Raw genomic sequence first — 23347 nt, forward strand, 5'->3', positions numbered from 1 at the left:
TCTTTCCTCTTCAGCGCCAGCCCCTCCAGCTGTTCCATTTTCCCAGTCAGACTCTTTGCATTAGGCAAGTGCCTAGGGCACCTAGTGGGTAATTTAGACCTGGTTCACAGGATAGCAGAACACTCACATGTTCCAGAAAGATCAATGTAATGCTTAGTCAGTTGTCTCTGCAATAAATTAAAATTGTTATATTATGTTAACTATTGAGAAATGTATATGGTCAATTTTCTCAGAATCTTTTATTATTAAAGCGGTTCCTAGAGGATAGGTGGGTTGTGTTCTGTTTTCAAGGTCCACAGTATAATGATTTCTTGATCTTGTTTAGCTGTAGCATCCATTCAAAACTGAAAATGTTTTGGGTACCCTTGGTCATCATACATCACAGTTGGGATCAGACTAAGTTCAACTCAGCTTCAGTTTTTGGAACCTAGTAAGAAAAGATTATTGTTTAAAATTAACACTTTATTTCAGATTGTTAAGATCATTATTCAGTGTACACCAAAAAATTGTCTGTACATAAAAGATAAAAATAAATCCAAGGTTTCTGTACCCCTGACAAAGGTGTACTCTGACAGCAGCTCCTACAGCAGCTGGAGTTGTGACCACATTTAATGCAAGTTTGACTAAGGAGCCAATGCAGACAGGCCAAGGTCAGGGAAAGTGGCAGGCAGAAGAAAGTGAACAATAAGTTCAAGGTCTGGGCGGTTAGAGGTGTAGCAAATAGGTAGGCAAGTCTGGGAAGGCATCACGAATAACCATAGTCAAAAAGCAGGCAAAGGTCTAGACAGGTGCAAGAAGAATAGCCAACGGGCATGGTCAGAATCCTCAGTAACACTAGACTATAATCAAGCAGTGAGTTAGACATGATTGTTCTTATTAACACATTGATGATGTGGATCAGGTTAAAATTTTTATACTGTAGTGCTTTATAGTAAATGGGTATATACACTTAACACACAGATTACAATAAATGGTAACAGTTTATTGACTTGGGTCAATAGGGCTGCTGCTGCAAAGCAATTGGGTATCAAAGCATGCCAAACCTAATGCACCTACACAAAAATGTCCATAACAATGCAGAGACAACACCAGTGTGAAAGGGTCCACATGTACACAATTGCACAATAACCAAAATTACAGTCCTCGATAGATATGTATGAGCAAAACAATGAAGCACTAGCATGCCCAACAATGGGGAAAGACCAAGGACAGAATAAAATGCTACTAAAAATTACTGGCACAAGCCTAACAAGACCTGTGCTGTGTTGTTTTGGCTGACCAAAAGTCACGCTATCCCTACAGCACCACCATTTTTAAGACTGCTAAAAAGTCAGGCATAGATTAAATACATTGTTGACAAGCACTCATGTTTACCCTTAATTTTATAAAGACAAAATCAAATAATGTAAATGAAATTGCTGTCGACAAAGTAATTATACAAAGAAAAAGTAAGTGACTTACTTATTGATTTCCCTGTTGTTTTACATTAACCACTGAATATGGAACACATAAATCAGCTCCTGTGGGTGTAAGGTTCACCTCGGAATATTCTCCTTCTGGTGCCTGTTCTGGCTTAGTTACCACTGAGTAAGTGCAGTCTGGATTCACCTCTATGGCTTTTCTGTCACTTATTGCATAAGGTGTACCTATGGCAAAACAATTTAAGAGTATAATGAAAAAAATAATAGGCTCAAGTTTGTGAGTAGCCCTATAGGGGAAGGTACCTAGCTAGGCTAGGTAGGTTACAGGGGGAGAAATGGATCTAGGATCTTAAATAACACTTCATAGGGTTGATTCACTAAAGGTCGGTAAGTTTTATTGCACACTTTTTTGCGTTAAAATTGACACGAAAAAAAACACGCGATTCGCTAAAGTATTAACGCATGCGTTAAATTTTGAGCTACCACATGTGTTCATTTTAACGCATGCGTTAATTTGCGTGCCAAAATAATACTAAAGCATGATTCACAAACACTTAGACACGCTAAATATCGCATTTGTCTGTGCAAAAATTAACACCTACTTGAGGCAGGCGGTAATTATAGAAAATTACAGTTAATGAGCTTTTGGCAATAAAATATGGACTTTGCAGTAGGATTTATTCAAGTCTGTGTTGGCCCTAGAGTGATGTAGCCTCCAGTTTGCAGGGAAATGGTCATTTTCATAAAAGTAGTTTTACGAAAGTAATTCCTTGTATGGCTAATATGGCGTGCGTTTTTTCTCAGGCGGCGACTATTTGTGCACGATGCGTTGATTAGCGCGTGTTCCATCAAATACCGCACAAAAATAGTCTTCGTGACTTAAATAACGCAAGCAGCATCGCGTCTAAATTAACGTAAGAATGCTTTTAGTGAATCGTGCGTTAAGACGCGATCAAATTTTTAACGCATGCTATAAATAGCGCACGTTTTAACGCACTTTAGTGAATCAACCCTCATGTGTTCATGTTAAACAGAGAATAGGGTATGGATGTGGATCAGGTTAAAATTTAGATTAAAATCAGTAAAAGTTTTTAAAGGGGCAGTATACACACTTTTTTCATTAAATAGGGCTTGTTCTGAAAATGCTTTTTGCCTATTCTTTCATTATGAAACACATCTGGACATTTTCTTGTTTAGTGTCAGAAATAACAGATTCATTTTCTAACTTCCTTTTTAGATATACTGTAAACCATTTGCTGATTCTGCTGATCAGTGCTTTATAATTAGGGTTGCCCGGTTTTGTACTGGACAGCCCAGTTTTTACATAGGCTGCCTGGTTTAAAACTGCCTGTCCAGTTTTTAGAAATCCAAAAACTGGGCAGGGCTGTCTCTTCATTGATGCAAAATGTAGCCTGTCACAGGCCATCGTGTCATAGTCTGCCCTTAAACATCATGGGCACTCCCCCCAAATGTCATTGACATGCTCCCTGATGTCAGTGACCCCCCTCCCCCCACAGGTAAAGATGGCAGCCCTATTTATAATAGCAAAACATTAGAAAAATATAGATTTTTTTATTAAATGAATAGACAGAACACATGTCTAATCTTATTTATTGCTCATATTTTTTGCTAAGGTGTATATAGTTGTATAATGCCCCTTTAAAGTTCCTGCCATAAAACAAGACAATAAACCGATATTCACCTTAAAGGCAAACTATACCCCCAAACAATGTAGGTCTCTATAAAAATATATTGCAAGAACAACCTCATATGAAAAACCCTGCTTCATCTACTGTAAATAAACCATTTTCATAATAATATACCTTTTTGATAATATGTGCCATTGGGTAACCCTAAATAGAACATTGCCATTTTAAGAATTAAGGGCCCCCTGGGATCATAGGATTCACAGTGCACACAAACAAGCCAAGGCACACATACATGCTAGGCCACATCAGCCAATTAATGGACAGAGTTCTGCCTTTTGCTTCCACACTTCTTCCTGTTTCAGTTAGAGCTGCATTATTTCTGGTCATGTGATCTCTGAGGGAGCACCCAGCCCATCACTAAATGGTGGCTCAAGGGAAAGGATGTAAAAGGGCAATATTTACTGATATATATATATTCCATATATTCTGTTGCTTAAGTATTCATTTTGGCAGTATAGTTTTCCTTTAATAGTTATGTATCTATATGAATGTTACAAAATGCCAATTAGTAATGTAGCAGCATGTATTTTATTATATTTTTAAGATGATATTCCAAACAACATACTAAATATTGATTTTCGTCAAACACATAAAAGCACGCAATGTTAGCTACTTACATTCATAGTCATTTGGTAAGTCCACAGTATCTGGATTTCTGTTTAAAAAAGGCAGACTGAAAAATCAGATAAGAAGAAAAAATTCTAAACCTAACATATCATAAGCTGGCCTCCTACAGGTGGGCAATAACAGGCTAATTTGGCCATTTGGCCCTAGGGCTAAACGATTGAATTAAAGTGGCGGGTATAAGCGCCGTCGGTTCAGGGACCGCATCAACGAGCCAATGCAGTCCCCAAAAAAATGAAACCTGCCCAATCAAGATCTGGTTGATTTCAGGCCAGATGTCAGTCAGGCAGGCCCATCGTTCATGCCATACACGGGCAGATAAGCTGACGAATAGGTCTAAAGGGCCGATATCGGCAGCTAAAATCAGCCCCTGTATGGCCACCTTTAATGCTGATTGGAGGTCCCAAAAACTTTTTACACAATGCAACCCTGTGCAGTATTCCAGTTAAATCTATTATGACAAACTTTATTGGAGAAGGAAAGTTAAAGTCACTGGTGGGTGCCTATTTATCGGTTGTTCCCAGTGATTACAATTGCTGTCCTTGTTCCCATATCAGTGCTCCTCTTCACTAAACAATGCTCCAGCATGCGGTTTACTCCTAACAGGGCTTTCCAGTTTCAGCCACATCCATGTTTTGCTGTCTGGGGCTACGTGAATGTACAGTATAGCCACCCGGGATTGTGTACAAAATATAGTACAAATCTGGCATTTTACTATATTGCATTTTTTTTAGGGGTCACCCTGCTTAGTGAGCTGCAGACATTAGAAGTGAAGACAGGAAGACAATGAAGACAGAAGCTGGGGTGCCTTCACCTTCTTTCTTCTAAGTCCCAGTAAAGCTGCATGGGGATTGGATGGCCTGGAGGGGAAGTTCAACTTCACCCATCAAATGCCTGTGGTTTTACCTGGACTTAAAGGAGAAGGAAAGTCATTTTGGCATTTTACTGCCAATATATTCACAACATTAGTGCCACCTAGAACATTATATTTATTCTGCAAAAAGCAATACCATACCTGAATAAACAGCTCTAGAAGCTTCTGTTTGCTTAAGACAGCAGCTGCCACTTTAAATAGCTTCCTGTTTGCAGTCTAGCCATTATTGCTCAGATCACATATGCCTAAGGGAGGGGGGAGGGAGTTCTTAGCATTCTGGTGAGAGGGGGGAACAGGAGAGGGGTGAGAGGAGAGAACTGCGCAGACTCTGGCCATAGGAATTAAGGATTTTTTAGAGGTCAGACATCCAAACAACATGTTTACAAAAAAAACATGAAATCCTGTGTTTCTTTTGATAGAGTGCAGCATTTCTGTGAGTGCTTATGGCTGTATTTACATAGACCTTTCTGATAAAGCTTACTTAGTTTTTACCTTTCCTTCTCCTTTAAACTAAAGTGACAAATGACCCATCCAGAAAGCTTTGTAGTAGAAAGTAGATGCAGGCACAGGAGTGCCACTTTATAATTTTATAATATATATATATATATATATAATTATAATATTTATTATAGTGTGTAAGTCAGGTGAGGTTGCCCATAGCAACCAATCAGATCTGTGCTTTTGTTTATAATTACTGACTGGTTGCTATTGGCAATATCACTGGTGATATTGGCTTACACACTATAATAAATATGCCCCTGATCATCAGCCTGAGTGCAGCTACACGCAGCGAAGATCAACATGAAAATGTGTGTGTTCATGTTTTTAGGTCAATGTTCGGTCTGTGTAGCTGCACCAGAGGGTTAAACTCCACTGGAGTTCATCAGATTTTGTGGGTAAGATCTTATCTGATGTTGTCATGCAACAGCATGAACATAATGCAACAGCACAAGACAAAATCTGATCTCCATAGCTGTAATGTAAAGTTGGATTGCGTCTCTTTTATGCACCTACATCCGACAGCCAGTGTATTTTAATGAGAAAAAAAAGTCTGACACCATCAAATTTTGTTTTGTCAGATGAAGACTCAGCATCCTACAAGTGTATTGTATCGAATGGCAATCCTTTCATGTAATGACAATCCTTTTCATCAGATTTTTGTTTCAGTTCCATTATATTTTTACCTATGCAACTACATCTGACTTGTAGGAAGCATTTTGTCAATCTGACGCCATCCTACAAAATCTCCCATGGAGTTTAGCCCTAATGTTGCGCCTGTCAGTGCAGCTACACACAGGAGTGTATGGGCTAAACTTCATGAAAGATTTTTTAGGATGGACAAAACGCATCCTACAAGTCGGATGTAGTTGTATGGGTTAAAATATAATTTATAATATAAAATATGAGATCCATCTGATCCAACTTTACATGCCAGCCTATGGAGATCGGATTTTGTAGGATCCTAGTAAGAGCCTTTGTAGGATCCTTGTAGGATCCTGTTGTGTGACAAGAGCAAATAGAATCTGACCCACAAGATCTGATGAAAATCTGTGGAGTTGAATGCAGATGCTTTTCTGTCCATCTGCCTACAACATGTAGGCAGAAAGAAGTGTACCCTGTGCTTTGTGTGCCTTTGCCCTAAACACAGATGTGGCTGTTTCTCGGCCTGCATATAAACGAAGGACAAGGAACAGCCTTCTGGTTATTTACGCCCATCTGCACCCAGGCCAATGCCATTCCTTTGCCATGCATAGCCTAAAACATTAGCTGTGTATACTAAATATACTTTCAAAATTCAATAATGTTCTTGTATACAATTTTGTTTACTGAGCATGAAGGCAGCAGTTTAGTAGATATATTAGTAGTTGGTGTTACAGATTTCTTGTACTTGCCTTACACATATGGGATACAACTTCTCCAGCCAAAAACTGGTTTTATATCATGACAGAAGATGTCATTTTATGCAACTTTCCAATATACATTATTAAAGGGGTGGTTCACCTTTACGTTACCTTTAAATATGATATGGAATGCCCTATTCCTAGGAACTTTGCAATTGGTATTGCTTACTTTTTTTTTGTAGTTTTTTTAATTATTTGCCTTGCTTTTGTACATTTTTCCAGCTTTCAAATGGGGGTCACTGACCCTGGGAGCGAGAAAACTTTTGGTTAGTGAGCTTACAATTTTATTAATAGTGCTACTTTTTATTCCTTATATTCAGTTCCTCTCCTAATCATATTCTAGTCTCATTCAATCCACTGCATGGTTGCTAAGGTAAACAAGCCCCTAGCAACCAGCTGCTGAAATTCCAAACAGGAGAGCTGCTGAACAAAGAGCTGAAAAACCACAGAAAATTAAAAATCAAAGCCAATTGCAGATTGTCTCAAAATAGCATTGTCTACGTCATAGTAAAAGTTAATTTAAAGGTAAATAACCCCTTTAAATATTTTTTAATACTGTGTACATATGTCACTTACAAAATGTTTATCCCTTTGCAGAAAGCACACCCTCATTGTAAAGTAGTTGTTTCGCATTAGCAGTCATAAGTATAATATACAGAAACTAAACTGTTTGTTACTTTGTTTTTATTAACATACTTTAAGGGGCACATTTATCAAAGTCCTAATAAGCACAAATATTTTTTTGAACTTTTAGAACTTTGCGTATTTTCTGCGATATTTTCATTAAATTACGCAACTTTTTCGTGCTTTGGGTCAATTAGTGCGACAAAATTGTATTTGTCGTAACGACTACGAAAGTTTCAGAATTCATTCAAGCTTCAGTATCGTGACTTTCCTTGGGCCAGGTTGGAGCTGCAGAGTGCCATTGAGCCCTATGGGAGACTTTCCTTGGGCCAGGTTGGAGCTGCAGAGTGCCATTGAGCCCTATGGGAGACTTTCCTTGGGCTGGGTTGGAGCTGCAGAGTGCCATTGAGCCCTATGGGAGACTTTCCTTGGGCCAGGTTGGAGCTGCAGAGTGCCATTGAGCCCTATGGGAGACTTTCCTTGGGCCAGGTTGGAGCTGCAGAGTGCCATTGAGCCCTATGGGAGACTTTCCTTGGGCTGGGTTGGAGCTGCAGAGTGCCATTGAGCCCTATGGGAGACTTTCCTTGGGCCAGGTTGGAGCTGCAGAGTGCCATTGAGCCCTATGGGAGACTTTCCTTGGGCCAGGTTGGAGCTGCAGAGTGCCATTGAGCCCTCTGGGAGACTTTCCTTGGGCCAGGTTGGAGCTGCAGAGTGCCATTGAGTCCTATGGGAGACTTTCCTTGGGCCAGGTTGGAGCTGCAGAGTGCCATTGAGCCCTATGGGAGACTTTCCTTGGGCCAGGTTGGAGCTGCAGAGTGCCATTGAGCCCTATGGGAGACTTTCCTTGGGCCAGGTTGGAGCTGCAGAGTGCCATTGAGCCCTATGGGAGACTTTCCTTGGGCCAGGTTGGAGCTGCAGAGTGCCATTGAGCCCTATGGGAGACTTTCCTTGGGCCAGGTTGGAGCTGCAGAGTGCCATTGAGTCCTATGGGAGACTTTCCTTGGGCCAGGTTGGAGCTGCAGAGTGCCATTGAGCCCTATGGGAGACTTTCCTTGGGCCAGGTTGGAGCTGCAGAGTGCCATTGAGCCCTATGGGAGACTTTCCTTGGGCCAGGTTGGAGCTGCAGAGTGCCATTGAGCCCTATGGGAGACTTTCCTTGGGCCAGGTTGGAGCTGCAGAGTGCCATTGAGCCCTATGGGAGACTTTCCTTGGGCCAGGTTGGAGCTGCAGAGTGCCATTGAGTCCTATGGGAGACTTCCAAAATAATGCATTGAAGGTTCAAAGTCAGAAAGGTTTCCGCACCTTTTACAATCGTTCAGATCTGAAAATTTTGTAACTTTTGGATCGCACCACGATATTTTGGTGCAACCACGATACAAATTTTCACACAATTAACGCACATCAGAAATTATCGTAGTTGCTCCGAATTTTTTCCAATCGTATTTTTTACAATCCAAAAATCGTACTTTGTTAAATCTGCCCCAATATGTATTACTACCTAGAGGTTGTGAAGGCAAATCTACAAATTGTAATAATGAAAGAAAATCCAATTCTTGCCAACCTTTCAATTTAAATGAATTAAAACATGAACATGTACTTACAATTAAAAGTAGTTTTTGTCTTGTTGTTTGTATTCCCTGCACTGCTGGTTCTGACTCCTAAAATGGTATAACTGTCTGTATTGATTCTGGAACTCCCCCCACAGAAGAGCACTGCATTCTTCTTATACAATGCTCATTTAAGGACTTACTGAATAAATAGGGTATTATAGTGTAATGCTGCTGCTGAGCTCTGGTACTAATTAGAAGTGAACTGTATTCGACTAAAAAGCAATGGGCTTTGAAAACTCAGGGCCAGCTTAAGTGTAAGTCATCAGAAGTTTTTAGAAGGCCCCACCATGGCAGAAAGCCACTGAGCAAGTCTCACTCCCTGTAATCACCGCACCTGCCCCAGTTCTGTGTCTTTGTGCTTATAAGGAAACAAAATAAACCGTGGTGCTTTCAGTTGCCTTGTTTGCCCCCTGTAGTGCAAGAAATAACATATAATAATATTTCCTAATAGAAATAATAGGCAAAAAGTCCTATTCAATGAAGTCATATTAAAAAGGGGTTATCCTGCCCTTTCAATGCAAGAAGTTATTAGGAAGTGATATATGCTTTCAAGTACACTTTACTATATTAAACCCATATTCAAGACAGGGTATTATCAGTAAGCAATTGAAAGTAATGTCTTACCTCTGGAGTTTTATCTTCTTTTCTATAAAGGTTAAAAATGGGACACATCAGAAAATTAATTCAGACATTTAAATCTGAAATTTTTTTCTTCATTATAAACTCACTTTTAGACTTATTAATGCATACAACCATCAGTATTAGCGCACTCATAATAATAATTCCTCCTGCCAGTCCAGCACCAATGAAGATATTCTGATCTGTACAATGAAATGAATGATTTTGTTAATGGTTTTATGATAAGGGACCATCCATAAATACAAGTTACTGTGCACAAGCAATAGTGAGTTTTTAATGGAATGCAAGAAGGGAGGGTTAAAAATCTCTACCTTTTTTTAAAAAAAATAACACAGTATGGCTCAATACATCCTACATAAGGCCTATTCCTTGAACTAGTGTAAAAAAGGGGGTATAGTGCACCTATAAATGGGGTTGTACCACCTTTTATGATATAGTACTTGTGAGTTTTCAATTACTATATCACTTCATAAGAGAAAAAATATGGCCTCCTCCTCCCAACGACCCACATACCCAAATAGTGGTTACAAACAAGGAATTTTATTTTCCTGCAACTACAGGTAGGGGTGGAACGCACACTTGAGTAGGCCAATTCAGCAACATCTTGGGAGAGCCATAATAACAAGCAGCACAGTAACTGAGATGTGGAGTAACAAAGGTGCAATAAAGTGAGACTGGTGCAGCTGAGTAGTGTTAAATGTTAGGTCACTGTTGCTAATCACTTTTGAGAGCTGGAATTGAATGGGACGCTTCCTGTAAACAACTGTAGAAGGAAGCAAGGCTTAGGGTACACCCTCTACTGCAAATATTGGGATTTCTGAGTATTATGAATTTGAATTGTTTGTGAATATATCTGATCTTTGCATAGACTGAGTTATAAGTCGTGTTACAGATGCTAAATGGCTTCACCCAATCACCAATCTATACAAAGCTCTGATGGTATAATTATGTTACTACATAGCTAATATAGGCAGTTGCTTGGTATCTACTGTATTATTATTATTATTATTATTAACATTTATTTACATTTATTATTAACATTTATTTATAAAGCACCAACATATTCCACAGCGCTGTACAATAAGTGGGTTTCATACATTGGACATACAGAGTAACATGTATGCTGCAACTATCTAAATTAGCCTCTGCAAACAAAATGTCATCCCCCAAAGATGTTAAAGGGTACATAACCCCCCCCAATACAGACACACAAATTAATTTAAAATTGCTCCCAGTGCATTCCTGAGTACTTAAGTACTTTATTTTTCTTTTTGTTTTATCTTTTTGATTTTCGCAGTTTTTGCAGTGTTAATATCATGGATGAATGTGTAACCTGACCAATCCAATGCAGCTTGTCCAGGCAGCTGGATTGACAGAACTGTAAAAGCTTAAAGGAGAATCAAGATGCTGTAAGATCAGAGCAGGGGCGGGCCGAGCCGACCGGGATCTCTGATCCAGGGCTGGAACTAGGGGTAGGCAGAAGAGGTAGCTGCCTAGGGCGCAATGATTGGGGGGCGCCAGGCAGGAGCCTCTCCTGCCTACCCCTAGTCTGCAATAAGTTTTTCGCGGCGTCGCTGTGCATCACGCACCGGTGATGCACGATGCGAAAAACTTATTGCAGACTAGGGGTAGGCAGGAGAGGCTCCTGCCTGGTGTCCTGCAATCGTTGCACCCTAGGCTGTGCATCACGCACCGGTGATGTGCGATGCGAAAAACTTATTGCAGACTAGGGGTAGGCAGGAGAGGCTCCTGCCTGGTGTCCTGCAATCGTTGCACCCTAGGCAGCTGCCTCTTCTGCCTACCTCTAGTTCCGGCCCTGGATCAGAGATTCCATCAAAGCGAATCTATTGTTTTGGTAAATAACAAATATAAGCTGTCAGAATAAATCAATATTCTCAAGATTCTGTTTAAGGACAGAGCCTTCCATATTCCATTCTTGACACAAACCACCTAGACAAAACAGCTGGGGAGACTCATGTTATAATTTCATTCTGTTTTCAAACTGCTAATATAAGTTTACTTAAGGCTGATGCCACACCAGGCATATGGTGTATATTTTCGGCAAGCTGAAAAACGCGTTTTTCAGCTCCTACCTGTGCCTGCACCGGAATGAATGGAAGACTCTCGGGTGCAGGCACATGTAGCCGATATCCCCATAGAAACGTGAAAGAATGCAAATCTTGCGTTTTTATGCATATTTCGACTACATGTGCCTACACCTGAGCATATTCCATTCATTCCGGTGCAGGCACAGGTAGGAGCTGAAAAACGCTTGCCGAAAATATGCGCCATACGCTAAGGGGCTGATTTACTAAGACACGAATTCGAATCCGAATTGGAAAAATTCCGATTGGAAAACGAACATTTTGCGACTTTTTCGTAATTTTTGCAATTTTTTCGGCGACTTTACGACTTTTCGGAAATTATCGCGACTTTTTCGTTACCAATACAATTTGCGCGAAAAAACACGAGTTTTTCGTAGCCATTCCGAAAGTTGCACAAAATCTTGCGATTTTTTCGTAGCGGTAAAACTTGCGCGAAAAGTCGCGCCTTTTCCGTAGCGTTAAAACTTAAAAGGCGCGATGTTTCGAGCAAGTTTTAACACTACGAAAAAATCGTGACTTTTCGCGCAAGTTTTAACGCTACGAAAAATCGCAAGATTTTGCGCAACTTTCGGAATGGCTACGAAAAACTCACGTTTTTTCGCACAAAGCGTATTGGTAACGAAAAAGTCGCGAAAATTTTCCGAAAAAATCGCAAAATACCAATCATTACGAAAAAAACGCAATCGGACGCATTCGGCCCGTTCATGGGTTAGTAAATGTGCCCCTAAGTGTGGCATCACCCTAAATTCAGCAAAAAAATTAAACAGGTAACAACATTTAAAACAGGCAATATGAATTGTTATATATACATCACGGTAATACCATTGTACCGAGAGATGACTGTTTTACAGCAGTAGAAAGTTGGTATGATATCGCCATTCCTAAGACTAATTGTATTGAAACTGCTAATATCATGAAAATATTAAAAATAAAAAATAATGTAAATTGCTGAGAAACCCTCTGAGCAATTGAACATTAAGTTGTGTAGAGCAGTGGTCCCCATTTTTTTTTGCACCACGGACCGGTTTCAAGCAAGACAATTTTTCCAAGGCCCAGGGGTGGGGGTGCAAATAGTGCATAGTATATAATTTAATTATTACATGTATAATGTAAATGTAATTAACGTGGTGCTGGTTTGCAGTAATGATTCATGTACTACTTAGTATTAACATTATTTTAAAACAGATTTGTTTATATGTAATTTTGGAATTTCACATGGGGCTATATTCTTCATCTGCCAGGGTGTCACATACATGTGACCTGTGCTCTGATAAACTGCAGTCACACTTTACTGCTGAGCTGCAAGTTGGAGTGATATTACCCCCCTCCCTTCCCCCCAGTAGCCGATCAGCAGAACAATGGGAAGTTAGCAAGATAGCAGCTCCCAGTAGGTATCAGAATAGCACTCAATAGTAAGAAATGCAAGTCCGGCTTAGGACTTGGGACAATAGATTACCTAAAAGCAGTTCTAATGTGTAGCGCTGGCTCCTTCTGAAAGCTCAGACTCAGGCACAATGCGCTGAGATGGCTGCCTACAGCAATATTACAACTAAAAAAATACATTTGTTGGTTTAAGTATCAAATTTTAAATGGTCAAGTGAATTATTTATGTAAACACTGTAATTTAGAAATAAAAAGTACACCATAAAAATTATGACAGAATCCCTTTCTGCTTCTAATATGGAGATTCATAAAACACCCACAGCGGAACAATAAGCATGTTTTAAACATACACCAGAATCAGAATGATATGAAAGTATAATTAAGAAGATTGCAGGGGCTTCAGCAGAGATGGCTCAAGATATAGTGCCACCCGAGGTCTAAGGTAAGTGATTATATTCAAAGGCCCCCCCCCCCCAGTGAATTTGACTTGGCTTGTCCTTTAACCCTTTCACACTTGATAATATATGCACTTAATATTAAAACTACTTTAAAATGAGTGGGTTAGATGTCATAGTTAACAATAAGAATAGTGTTGTTATCCTGTGTGACAGAGCATAATTATTCAGTCATATTGTTCTGCTCATACATGTGAATTTCTCAACTTATCTTTATAGTTTTTACCTATAAGAATTTTATGTTAAAGTCCTTGGTTCTTAGTATAATTACAGAGCACAGAGAAAACTTTGCCAGGGCCACCATTGGGGGAGGGCTACAGGAGGCTGTTGTGCCGGGCCTGGTGAAATCTTTATCTGAAGGTTGGCCTGACCACATTGTGAATATTATGCAATTTACGCAACTAACTGCCCTGACTTGCCTAGAAACTTTAATAACTAACATAGAAGCTTACATAACCTATGTATAAGACAATTACAATGCAGACAATCTTTATAGAGGCAAACGCCAATGAACTCACTAACTTATCAGCAGCTTAATTTAATTTTTTATATGAACTACTTATTATAGCTTATTATAGCTTACTGAATTATATGAGCTATTACCTACATCAACTTTTCTGCAATGAAATGACTGGTTATCGTCCCCACAGTAAGACGATTGGGCCCCTTACATGTATGATTTATGGAAAAACTTATGTTACTTTTAAAGAAACTTATGTATCAAGCAATGAGAAGGCAAAGCAGTGTGACAGGGGAAGGTATTTGGGTAGGGTTAAACTTAGGGCAAACTCCACTGACCCCCAATAAATTGAAAAAACTTCATGTCAACTACGCCCCAAAACACACTGGATTTATTAGCACATTACTTACTTTTACTATTTATATAAACTACTGCTGACTAGGTATTGGCCCACACAGCAAAATTCGTGGGCTCCTAAATATACACAGTTTATGTAATCTGCACAGAAACTTGCATAACTTCCATACAGTATCAAGCAATTACAGCACAGAGCAGTGTGACAGCGGCAGGTAGGTGGGTAGGACTAAAACCTATGTCAAACTCTACTGACCCCAAATAAACTGACTTACTAGCACTATTTATATGAACTACTTATTATACAGTAACATCAGCTGTTTATATTGGGATGTACTTACTGAATTATATGAACTACCTTCTACATAAACTTTCCAGCGGGTGAATTGGGCCCCACAGCAATATCATGGGCCCCTAAACTATAGTTTCTATAGTTACAACCTTGCTTTTGACTAAAATGATTGGTGAGTTTGTATCATTGTAGCTGTGAGTGAAAAACTGCTTGCTAGCAATCATTTGTGTAGCACAGTGCTGTCCAACTGGCGGCCCGCGGGCCGCATGCGGCCCGCGACCCCCCTCTGTGTGGCCCCCCACCTGTCTGGCTGCTTTGATGGCTTACCTTTGAGCAAGCATTAAATGGTATCAGTACTGTGATTAACTGGCCCCCTGCATGGTTCTCACCTCAGATTCAGGCTGTAGTCCCTCTGTATTGTTTAAAAATGTAATCCCCTGTGTTTTTCACACCTTTTAATCTCTGTATTGTCCACCCCCTGCAGTGTTCACACCTCAGGCTCAGGCTGTAATCACTCCCATTGTTCACTTCTTCACACCACAGGTACTGTAGGCAGAGTATGGCACATACAGCCAGCATAGGGCAGGTAGAGTATGGCACACACAGGCAGGGTAGGGCAGGCAGAGTATGGCACACAGAGGCAGCATAGGGAAGGCAGAGCATGGCACACACAGACAGCATAGGACAGGCAGAGTGCTGCCTGTGTGTGCCATACTCTGCTTGCCCTATGCTGCTTGTGGGAGGTGAACCTGGCAGGGGTTTGTTGAGGGAGTTTGTTAGCAGTTGGAAATAGCCATTAAATGATCCCTAAGGTGTGTAATTATGTACTGGGGGTTGCTCTGCTATCCACAGGGGAGGAGGAGGCATATGGAATTTAAGGGTATATCTTAATATGACATAATTCTTTCACATATGAATGACAGTTGATATCCCCACAGTAAGGACCAAGCATTTGGGATTTTGCTGTGCTACCACCATTGTGATAAAATAGGTGTGGTTTGAAGTGGGTGTGTTTTCAAAAAGGGGAGTGGTCAAAACTGGCTTCAATTAGCGGCCCTCCACCATGTATGCTAGAGAAATTCCGGCCCTCGGCACCGTAGAAGTTGGACAGCACTGGTGTAGCACATACAAGGGGTATGGCCAAAAATGTTGGAACTCCTTGTTTGTGTTCATGGGGGGCCACATATGAATAACTATAATGGGGCCCCAAGGGTTCTGATGACGGCTCTTTACTCTCTCAATGAGTACTATTTGTGTATTCAGAATTAGTGCTACTAACAGACAAAAAGGTACACCCAGCAGTGACAAATTTAGGGCTATGGCTCATTCAGTGTTTTGATCACTGAGTAGACTACCCAGCCCAAATCCCTTTCCACTCAATGGAATGGGGAGCACTATGGGCCTATGAAACCCATTATAAGCCACTGAAACTGGTGACTTTTCAAGCACTAGTAGAAACCTGTGTTGCTTCCCTTTCAGTTGAATGGTGCCTGCTGAAATTAAGATGCCATAAAAGTCGAGAGTTTGTGTATCATCAGAATTGGTGCAAGTAGAAAATCATGTTTCCAGTTAAAAATCACAATTGCGCAAATGGCTTGATAACTTTGCCTGCTTTTTTTATAGGCATTCATGATTAAAGGGCAGCGCTTCAGGGCATAGATTGGGGCATTATGTTTTCTGATAAAAACACAGAGCAGAAATGGTTGTCATTTAAAATGATATTAAATCATTACTGTTCTCAATTTATTCCATTAATAAGAAAAAGTAGGAGTGTTAAGAATCACCCTATGTGGCTTAACTCTGAGGTAAAGAAGTTAATAGGGAGAAAAAGGAAAGCTTTTAAGAAATATAAGTCAGAGGGGACAGTAGCTGCGTTTAATGATTATAAACACTATAACAAGTGTTGTAAAACAGCAATCCGGAAGGCAAAGATAGAAAATGAGGAGCGCATCGCGGCCGAGGCCAAGACTAACCCCAAAAAGTTTTTTAAGTATATTAATAGTAAAAAGATGCAGGTTGAGGGTGTGGCCCCATTGAGTTATAATAACAATATGGTTACAGCGGATACAGAAAAGGCAGATGTGCTTAACCAGTTCTTTTCTTCTGTGTATACAGTAGAGGAGCCAGTGGGACAAGTCCCACCCAATAGCTGCACTGTTGCCTCAGCTCCAACTACACAGTGGTTGGCACAGGATATGGTGCTTAAAGGGTTACACACGATAAATGTAAACAAGGCACCTGGGCCAGATGGAATACACCCTCGGGTACTGAGAGAGCTAGGGGCAGAATTGCAGTGGCCCTTGTTTCTGATATTCTCAGACTCTCTTTCATCAGGTATGGTACCTAGGGATTGGAAGAAGGCGAATGTCATTCCCATATTTAAAAAGGGAGTAAGATCTCAGCCTGGCAATTATAGGCCTGTAAGTTTGACATCCGTGGTGGGCAAGTTATTTGAAGGCTTGTTAAGGGATCACATTCAAAATTATGTAGTGGAGAATGGCATTATGAGCAGTAATCAGCATGGCTTTATGAAGGACAGGTCATGTCAGAAGTAAGAAGCTGGACAGTGGGGATGCAGTAGATATCATCTATTTGGATTTTGCGAAAGCATTTGATACCGTTCCCCACAAACGACTGCTTTCTAAGCTAAGGTCTATTGGTCTTAGTGAAGCCGTTTGCACATGGATAGAAAACTGGCTACAGGATCGGGTACAGAGGGTGGTTGTTAATGGTACATTCTCTACTTGGAATAAGGTCCTCAGTGGGGTCCCTCAGGGTTCTGTACTGGGTCCACTTTTGTTTAATTTGTTCATAAATGACTTAGGGGAGGGTATTATGAGTAATGTATCAGTGTTTGCAGATGACACAAAACTCTGCAGACCAGTCAATTCTATCCAGGATGTGACATCCCTGCAGCAGGATCTTGACCAACTGGCAATCTGGGCAGCTAAGTGGCAGATGAGATTTAATGTGGATAAATGTAAGGTCATGCACCTGGGATGTAAAAACATGCAAGCCACTTATACCCTTAATGGGACTGCACTAGGCAAATCCATAATGGAGAAGGACCTTGGAGTCCTTGTAGATAATAAACTTGGCTGTAGCAAGCAATGCCAGGCAGCAGCTGCAAGGGCAAACAAGGTTTTGAGCTGTATTAAAAGGGGTATAGATTCACGGGAGGAGGGGGTTATTCTTCCCCTTTACAGAGCACTGGTAAGGCCCCATCTAGAATATGCTGTTCAGTTTTGGTCTCCAGTGCTCAAACGGGACATTACTGAGTTAGAGAGGGTCCAGAGAAGGGCAACTAAGCTGGTAAAGGGTATGGAAAGTCTCAGTTATGAAGAAAGACTGGCCAAGTTGGGTCTGTTTACACTGGAGAAGAGGCGCTTAAGAGGTGACATGATAACTATGTATAAATATATAAAGGGATCATATAATAACCTTTCTAATGTTTTATTTACCAGTAGGTCCTTCCAACGGACACGAGGGCACCCACTCCGTTTAGAAGAAGGGAGGTCCCATTTAAACATTCGGAAAGGATTTTTTACAGTGAGAGCTGTGAAGTTCTGGAATTCCCTCCCCGAATCAGTCGTGCTGGCTGATACATTATATAACTTTAAGAAGTGGCTGGATGGATTCTTAGCAAGTGAGGGAATACAGGGTTATGGGAGATAGCTCTTAGTACTAGTTGATCCAGGGACTGGTCCGATTGCCATCTTGGAGTCAGGAAGGAATTTTTTCCCCTCTGTGGCACATTAGAGAGGCTTCAGATGGGGTTTTTTGCCTTCCTCTGGATCAACTAGTAGTTAGGCAGGTTATATATAGGCATTATGGTTGAACTTGATGGACGTATGTCTTTTTTCAACCCAACTTACTATGCAATATCCACATGTTTTGTTGCATGTGGAGAAACTGAGCCTTCTGTTGGCAACAAAGTGCACAAAATGCACCTTTTGCACAAAATTGATGGTGCTTGCTGCTGGCAGAATATTTAACTCATGTAAAAAAATGAAAAGGCCATTTGGGGTGCATCAATGAAAAGGTACTTTCACCTGCTTTGTCTGCTGCTAAAAAAGCAATTACCCCAGGGCAACAAAACACTTCATGCACCATTGCTCTAACCCACAGTTTTTATTTAAATCAAACCTTGTCCAACTGGAGTATACAATCCAAAATCCCTATCACATGTAGTCCATGTTATTAGAAGGCTGCATGTATGTATCTTGTGTATCAAAGGCAACCTACACAAGCATGGTGGAGCATACAAACAACATATTGCCCTGGCTGGAATCAATCCTAGGATCCAAGTGCTGAAAGGCAGTAATGCACAGCTATGTTGCTCATATATAGTTTTAGCTTTTTAATCGTCCTACTTTGATCAGGTCACGACTGTTATCCAGGTCGGACTGACCTGCCAGAGTAGTACTGGATGTCCCAGTGGGCCGCAAGCAAGAATCTTGATGCCATGTTATAGGGTCCAATTTTCCCTAGCAACCAGGCAGTGGTTTGAATGAGAGAAAGAAAACTGGATAGGAGGGGGGCTGAACAGAAAGATAAGTAATAAAAATTAACATCTATAAAACTTTATCCTCACAGGGGAATAGTTTTTGGCTACTGGGGTCAATGAACTCCATTTGAAAGATGGAAAGAGGCAAAAGAGAAAGTTCAATAATTAAAAATCTGTAAGAAATAAAAAAAATGGTGACCAGCTTAAAGGAGAAGGAAAAGCTAAGTCACTTGGGGGTGCTAAAATGTTAGGCACCCCCAAGTGACTTTAATAGCTTACCTTGTACCCCAGGCTGGTGCCTTTGTTAGGAGAAAACAGCACCAGCCCGGAGTACCTGGAGCGATGCGCTTCCTTCTTCTATTCATAAATGCTCCAAAATATATGCACAAGGGGTTTTTGTGGAAAAAATTCTGTTTGACCATTGATAAATATGTGCTAGAACTTCTCCCTTTATTTGTGATCACTGCAGATACATTTGCTTGTGGCCATATTAAAGTTAATATTATAAACATTTACTTTCACCCTATGCTTCTATAAAAAGTCAGTGTTTAATATGCATATATAAGCATCTTTCATGCTTGTCTCCCATGTACAGAGAAGTAATGATCTGCAGAGCTGCATACACAAGGTACACAAAGAGCAACATTCATCATCATCATTCATCATAACATCTATAAATAGTAAATGACAATGTTACAAGACATACTAGTGACATTACTAAAAAATATTAATGATATAAGGAAATGCAACAAAACAACTTACCTTGAGTGGAGTCCTGTACTTGAAGGGATATGTTGTTTCCTAACTCCCATATCAGTTCACCAGATTTCCAAACAAAATAAAAGCATAAGTAGGTGCCACTATCAGATGGGTCGGCTGTTCTGATTTCTAAATGTTGTTTCTGAATTTTATCACTGGGGGAGGTTAAATTAAAAAAATGAATCCTATTTTGCACCCCACTAACAGAATGGCAATAAGTGTTCTTGTTAAAGTCATAACCGTCATTATCCAGTGAGAATAAACAGTGATTGCCACGATTTGGATAGACAACCACCCAAAATGAAATGAAAAAGAAATTGCTTCTATTAAACTCACAGGAAAATTTTACACTGTCTTTTGTTCTGATAATTTGTGATGTCTGATTGATGGGTGTTTTTTGGTCTGCAAAATAAATACAAATAATGATATATTAACAGAGACGTCCATATACAGTGAATCAATGCTCTGGAATCAGAGCATACGCGCATTCATGCACACGTAGGGGGGAGTGGGGGGGCTAGGTGGCCAGCTGAGTCGCCTAGGGTGCCCGGACAGCTTGGCCCGCTTCTGATCTTGGGCCAGATTCAGTTCAGTGAGAATAATCTGAATGGAGGAAAGTCACGTACCTGGAATTGGTGAAATGATAAAAGTGCTGCAGGAATTGCAGATGTTATTATTTGTACATTGTAGACTACAGGGAGTGTTCTTCTGGTCTTCTTTTCTGCATTCAATTATTCCCCCATGTTTAGGAACCATGAGACTGCTACCTCCACAGCTTCCTTGAAGAGAGCCATTGTACAAGCAAACAGACCTATTTTGGCCATTAAATAGATCACATGCAATGGTGAGGTTCTGTGTCTCATTTGTTTGAATGTAATGCCATCCTGTAACAATTCGCCGATGGCGCAAACCCATGCCTGCCAAAAATAAAACATATTGTATGGCTCTCATGGAATTACATTTTAAAATATGTGGTGTTTATGGCTCTCTCAGCCAAAAAGGTTCCCGACCCCTGCTTTAATCACTCCCCGTCTTCAGTGCGTCCGTATGCAGTCGTTCACGCATGCGCATTAAAATGCATACACAGAGTTGGATGAGTGGCCTGGTGCTGTGTATGGTAGGCTTTAACCAATTCTCTTTTTTTGGGGCAAGGGGGATATTGTGCACACAGAAAATGTAGTCTGAAAAACTTTAAAAAAAATCTATTTGCTTACATGGCCAAAAGTTTACCTAATCCTTTTAGTGTTAAGCAGTAACCTAATCTATTTCCTCTATTAGCTTACTAGCATTTAAGGGCGATGGCTGTGGCATGGCTGACTAAACGTATAGTGGGCCATTGCCCTAAAAGTTAAAAACAATTCTTTTTATACAAAGCAAGCAGTAATGGGACAGAATCAACTGCTCAGGTATGTGCAAGCATGATTATGCTGTTTTCCTACCTTGAGGAAGCTCCCCAGTAATGAAAAACTCCTATATAATAAACGTGCATAAATACATTCAGATTCTAAACTGAAATTTTTTTATTTTTTTAAAATACATTTTTTTTTAGCATTAAACTTTGCTTTGCATGATAAGTAAATATCCTATAAGAAGCTTACCTGTACCGTCAACCAGTAATAAATAGCACAGTGTCATGGCCAGTACATTCAAAAGAAGTGGTCTTACAGAATCCATTATACTTCCATTCGAGTGTGACAATAGCAATAAATAGCCAAGCGTTTCTTAGTGAGATGTTTTTTCCTAATGAAACTGTTTAGCCTTTGCCACACAGCCACAGATTTACTTCCTTTTTTCTTGCAACTTACGAAATATTCCAAAAGATAGTATGTTAGAAATACTTTCCTTGAGTACATTCTTAGATATACTTCTGTAAATCCATAACAAGAACTTGAGGAAGAGGGCAGCAGCACTTGACACAATAGCACTCTCTGCACTAGAAGAACTAAAATTCCTATTTAAAAAATAACCCCACCCTATTCTGTCTTGGTCTATATCACACTATGTGCCTGACTGAATCCAGACCCCTGGACTATTTACAACCCACCCTAAATACTTTTCTTATCTCTACAAATCTATCTATCTATCTATCTATCTATCTATCTATCTATCTATCATCTATCACTTCCTAATTTATTTTCAATGTTCTAACAGTATATATGCTGTGTAGTGATGAGTGAATCTGTCCCATTTCACTTCACTGGAAAATTTGAGAAACTTTGGAAAAATTAGTGAAACGGTGTGTGTCACAGCGAATTTCTCTGGGGCAAATTTTAGCACCCATTTCACGAAACAATCCGCCAATGGTGAAACACGGAGATTTGCAGCAAATCCATGCCTGACAAAACATTTTGCTCATCACTAATGCTGTGCCTTTTCAGCTTTCATTTGTATTTTGCCTGAGGAAGGGGCCTGGGTGCTCCAAAAGCTTGTAGTTTTTACTTACTCAGCCACTAAAAGGTATCACCTAACCCTACATTTTCTGTATTTAAGAAACAGAATTTTGGCAGTTGAACTTACCAGGAACGTGTTTTGCCATCCCTGGTAAACTGCCGTCTAAGGTGAGTTTCTCAACTAGCCTCATAGTAGCAGCACCCCTGGTGCCAAAAGCACTATGGTACTCTATGTGATGTGCCTCATGAAAAATCTAGAGCTCAATTACAAGCACAGCACTAGAAGGCACAGCTAGCCCTGTCCTTACCACTTGCTTTTGGACAGGCGGTAAGGACATGGCCCTGATACAAGCTGTGCCTCCTGCCACAAAAGGGGTTGGGGGGGAAACATGTGTGACTCCCCCGCCTGTCTCTATTAGAAGGGCAGTCCGCAGCTATTTGCACAATCTGCTTAAGATAGCAAAGAAAGAAGGTTTGCCTGCACAGACTCACCCCCTTTAGGTGCCTTCATTTTAACCAGGAAAAACTCTTGCAACTCATAATCTCTTTGAATGGGTCCTTGCAGACTTAGTGGTAGAAGGCTGTTGTTGAACTGCACCCCGAAGCATGATTAAATCAATTTGGTGCCAGTGGTTCTTAAAACAAATGCTAACTTTTATTCACAGGGATGTAGAACAATTACTTAGAGGACAGTCACAGATAGGTGCAGCACAGTTATTCAGTATTTACGTGTGTAGGGGTTTACCAAAAATGGGCCTGTAACCCTTTCTTGGCACTGATATCCAGGGCCACACTGGGGCGCAAACAGGAGAAATCCCAAGCCTCCGCTAAGTGGGAGATTTGCAGGGTTTGGAAAGTTTAAGTGCCTCCACCCAGGGCTAAACCATGTATTAGTGGGCAACAACTCCCTGGGAACTGCGACAGCAGTGATTAATATACCAAATGCAATGGAAATAAACCACACAATTGATAGATATGAAATAAATTGTAATATATATGCAAGATGCAATGAAATGAAAACAATAACAGTTTCACATAACACATGTAATAATTGACACTATTCCCCTTTGTGTAAGAATATGTCCCTTGTCACTTTAAGAACTTGAGTGTGCACAGGTTAACTCCTTGTATGAAGGTAGGGGTAACAGAGTTATGTGTTGCAACACCAGATTGTAGCACCCCGGGGTGTGTAACTGTAAAACCTCACCAACTCCTGGTGGCAGTGAAAGGGGAATAGATC

General features: G+C 40.4%; 1 protein-coding gene across 1 annotated transcript; it reads right to left on the reverse strand.

Moving 5' to 3' along the window:
• Positions 1 to 222: 222 nt before the first annotated feature.
• LOC100492795 lies at positions 223 to 21448 on the reverse strand. The gene is made up of 8 exons (XM_002937666.4): positions 21316 to 21448; positions 20344 to 20634; positions 19721 to 20119; positions 9492 to 9584; positions 9388 to 9409; positions 3748 to 3785; positions 1462 to 1646; positions 223 to 427 (listed from the first exon to the last, which is right to left on the reverse strand). Exons 1-7 carry the CDS (start codon positions 21389 to 21391, stop codon positions 1462 to 1464), a joined length of 1104 nt encoding a protein of 367 aa, XP_002937712.2. The 5' UTR covers positions 21392 to 21448; the 3' UTR covers positions 223 to 427.
• Between the last annotated feature and the right edge of the window lie 1899 nt (positions 21449 to 23347).

This window comes from Xenopus tropicalis, chromosome 3 (genome assembly GCF_000004195.4).
Source record: "Xenopus tropicalis strain Nigerian chromosome 3, UCB_Xtro_10.0, whole genome shotgun sequence".
In the NCBI taxonomy this organism is placed as follows: Eukaryota; Metazoa; Chordata; class Amphibia; order Anura; family Pipidae; genus Xenopus; species Xenopus tropicalis.

Bases quoted from the DNA above. Each gene is read 5' to 3' on its own strand.
- LOC100492795 (XM_002937666.4), bottom strand. From the start codon at position 21,391: ATGGATTCTGTAAGACCACTTCTTTTGAATGTACTGGCCATGACACTG. The intron at 9,585-19,720 runs GTAAGTTGTTTT...TTCATTGTACAG, and splicing joins AGTACAGGACTCCACTCAAG to ATCAGAATATCTTCATTGGT. The intron at 9,410-9,491 runs GTGAGTTTATAA...TAACCTTTATAG, and splicing joins ATGCATTAATAAGTCTAAAA to AAAAGAAGATAAAACTCCAG.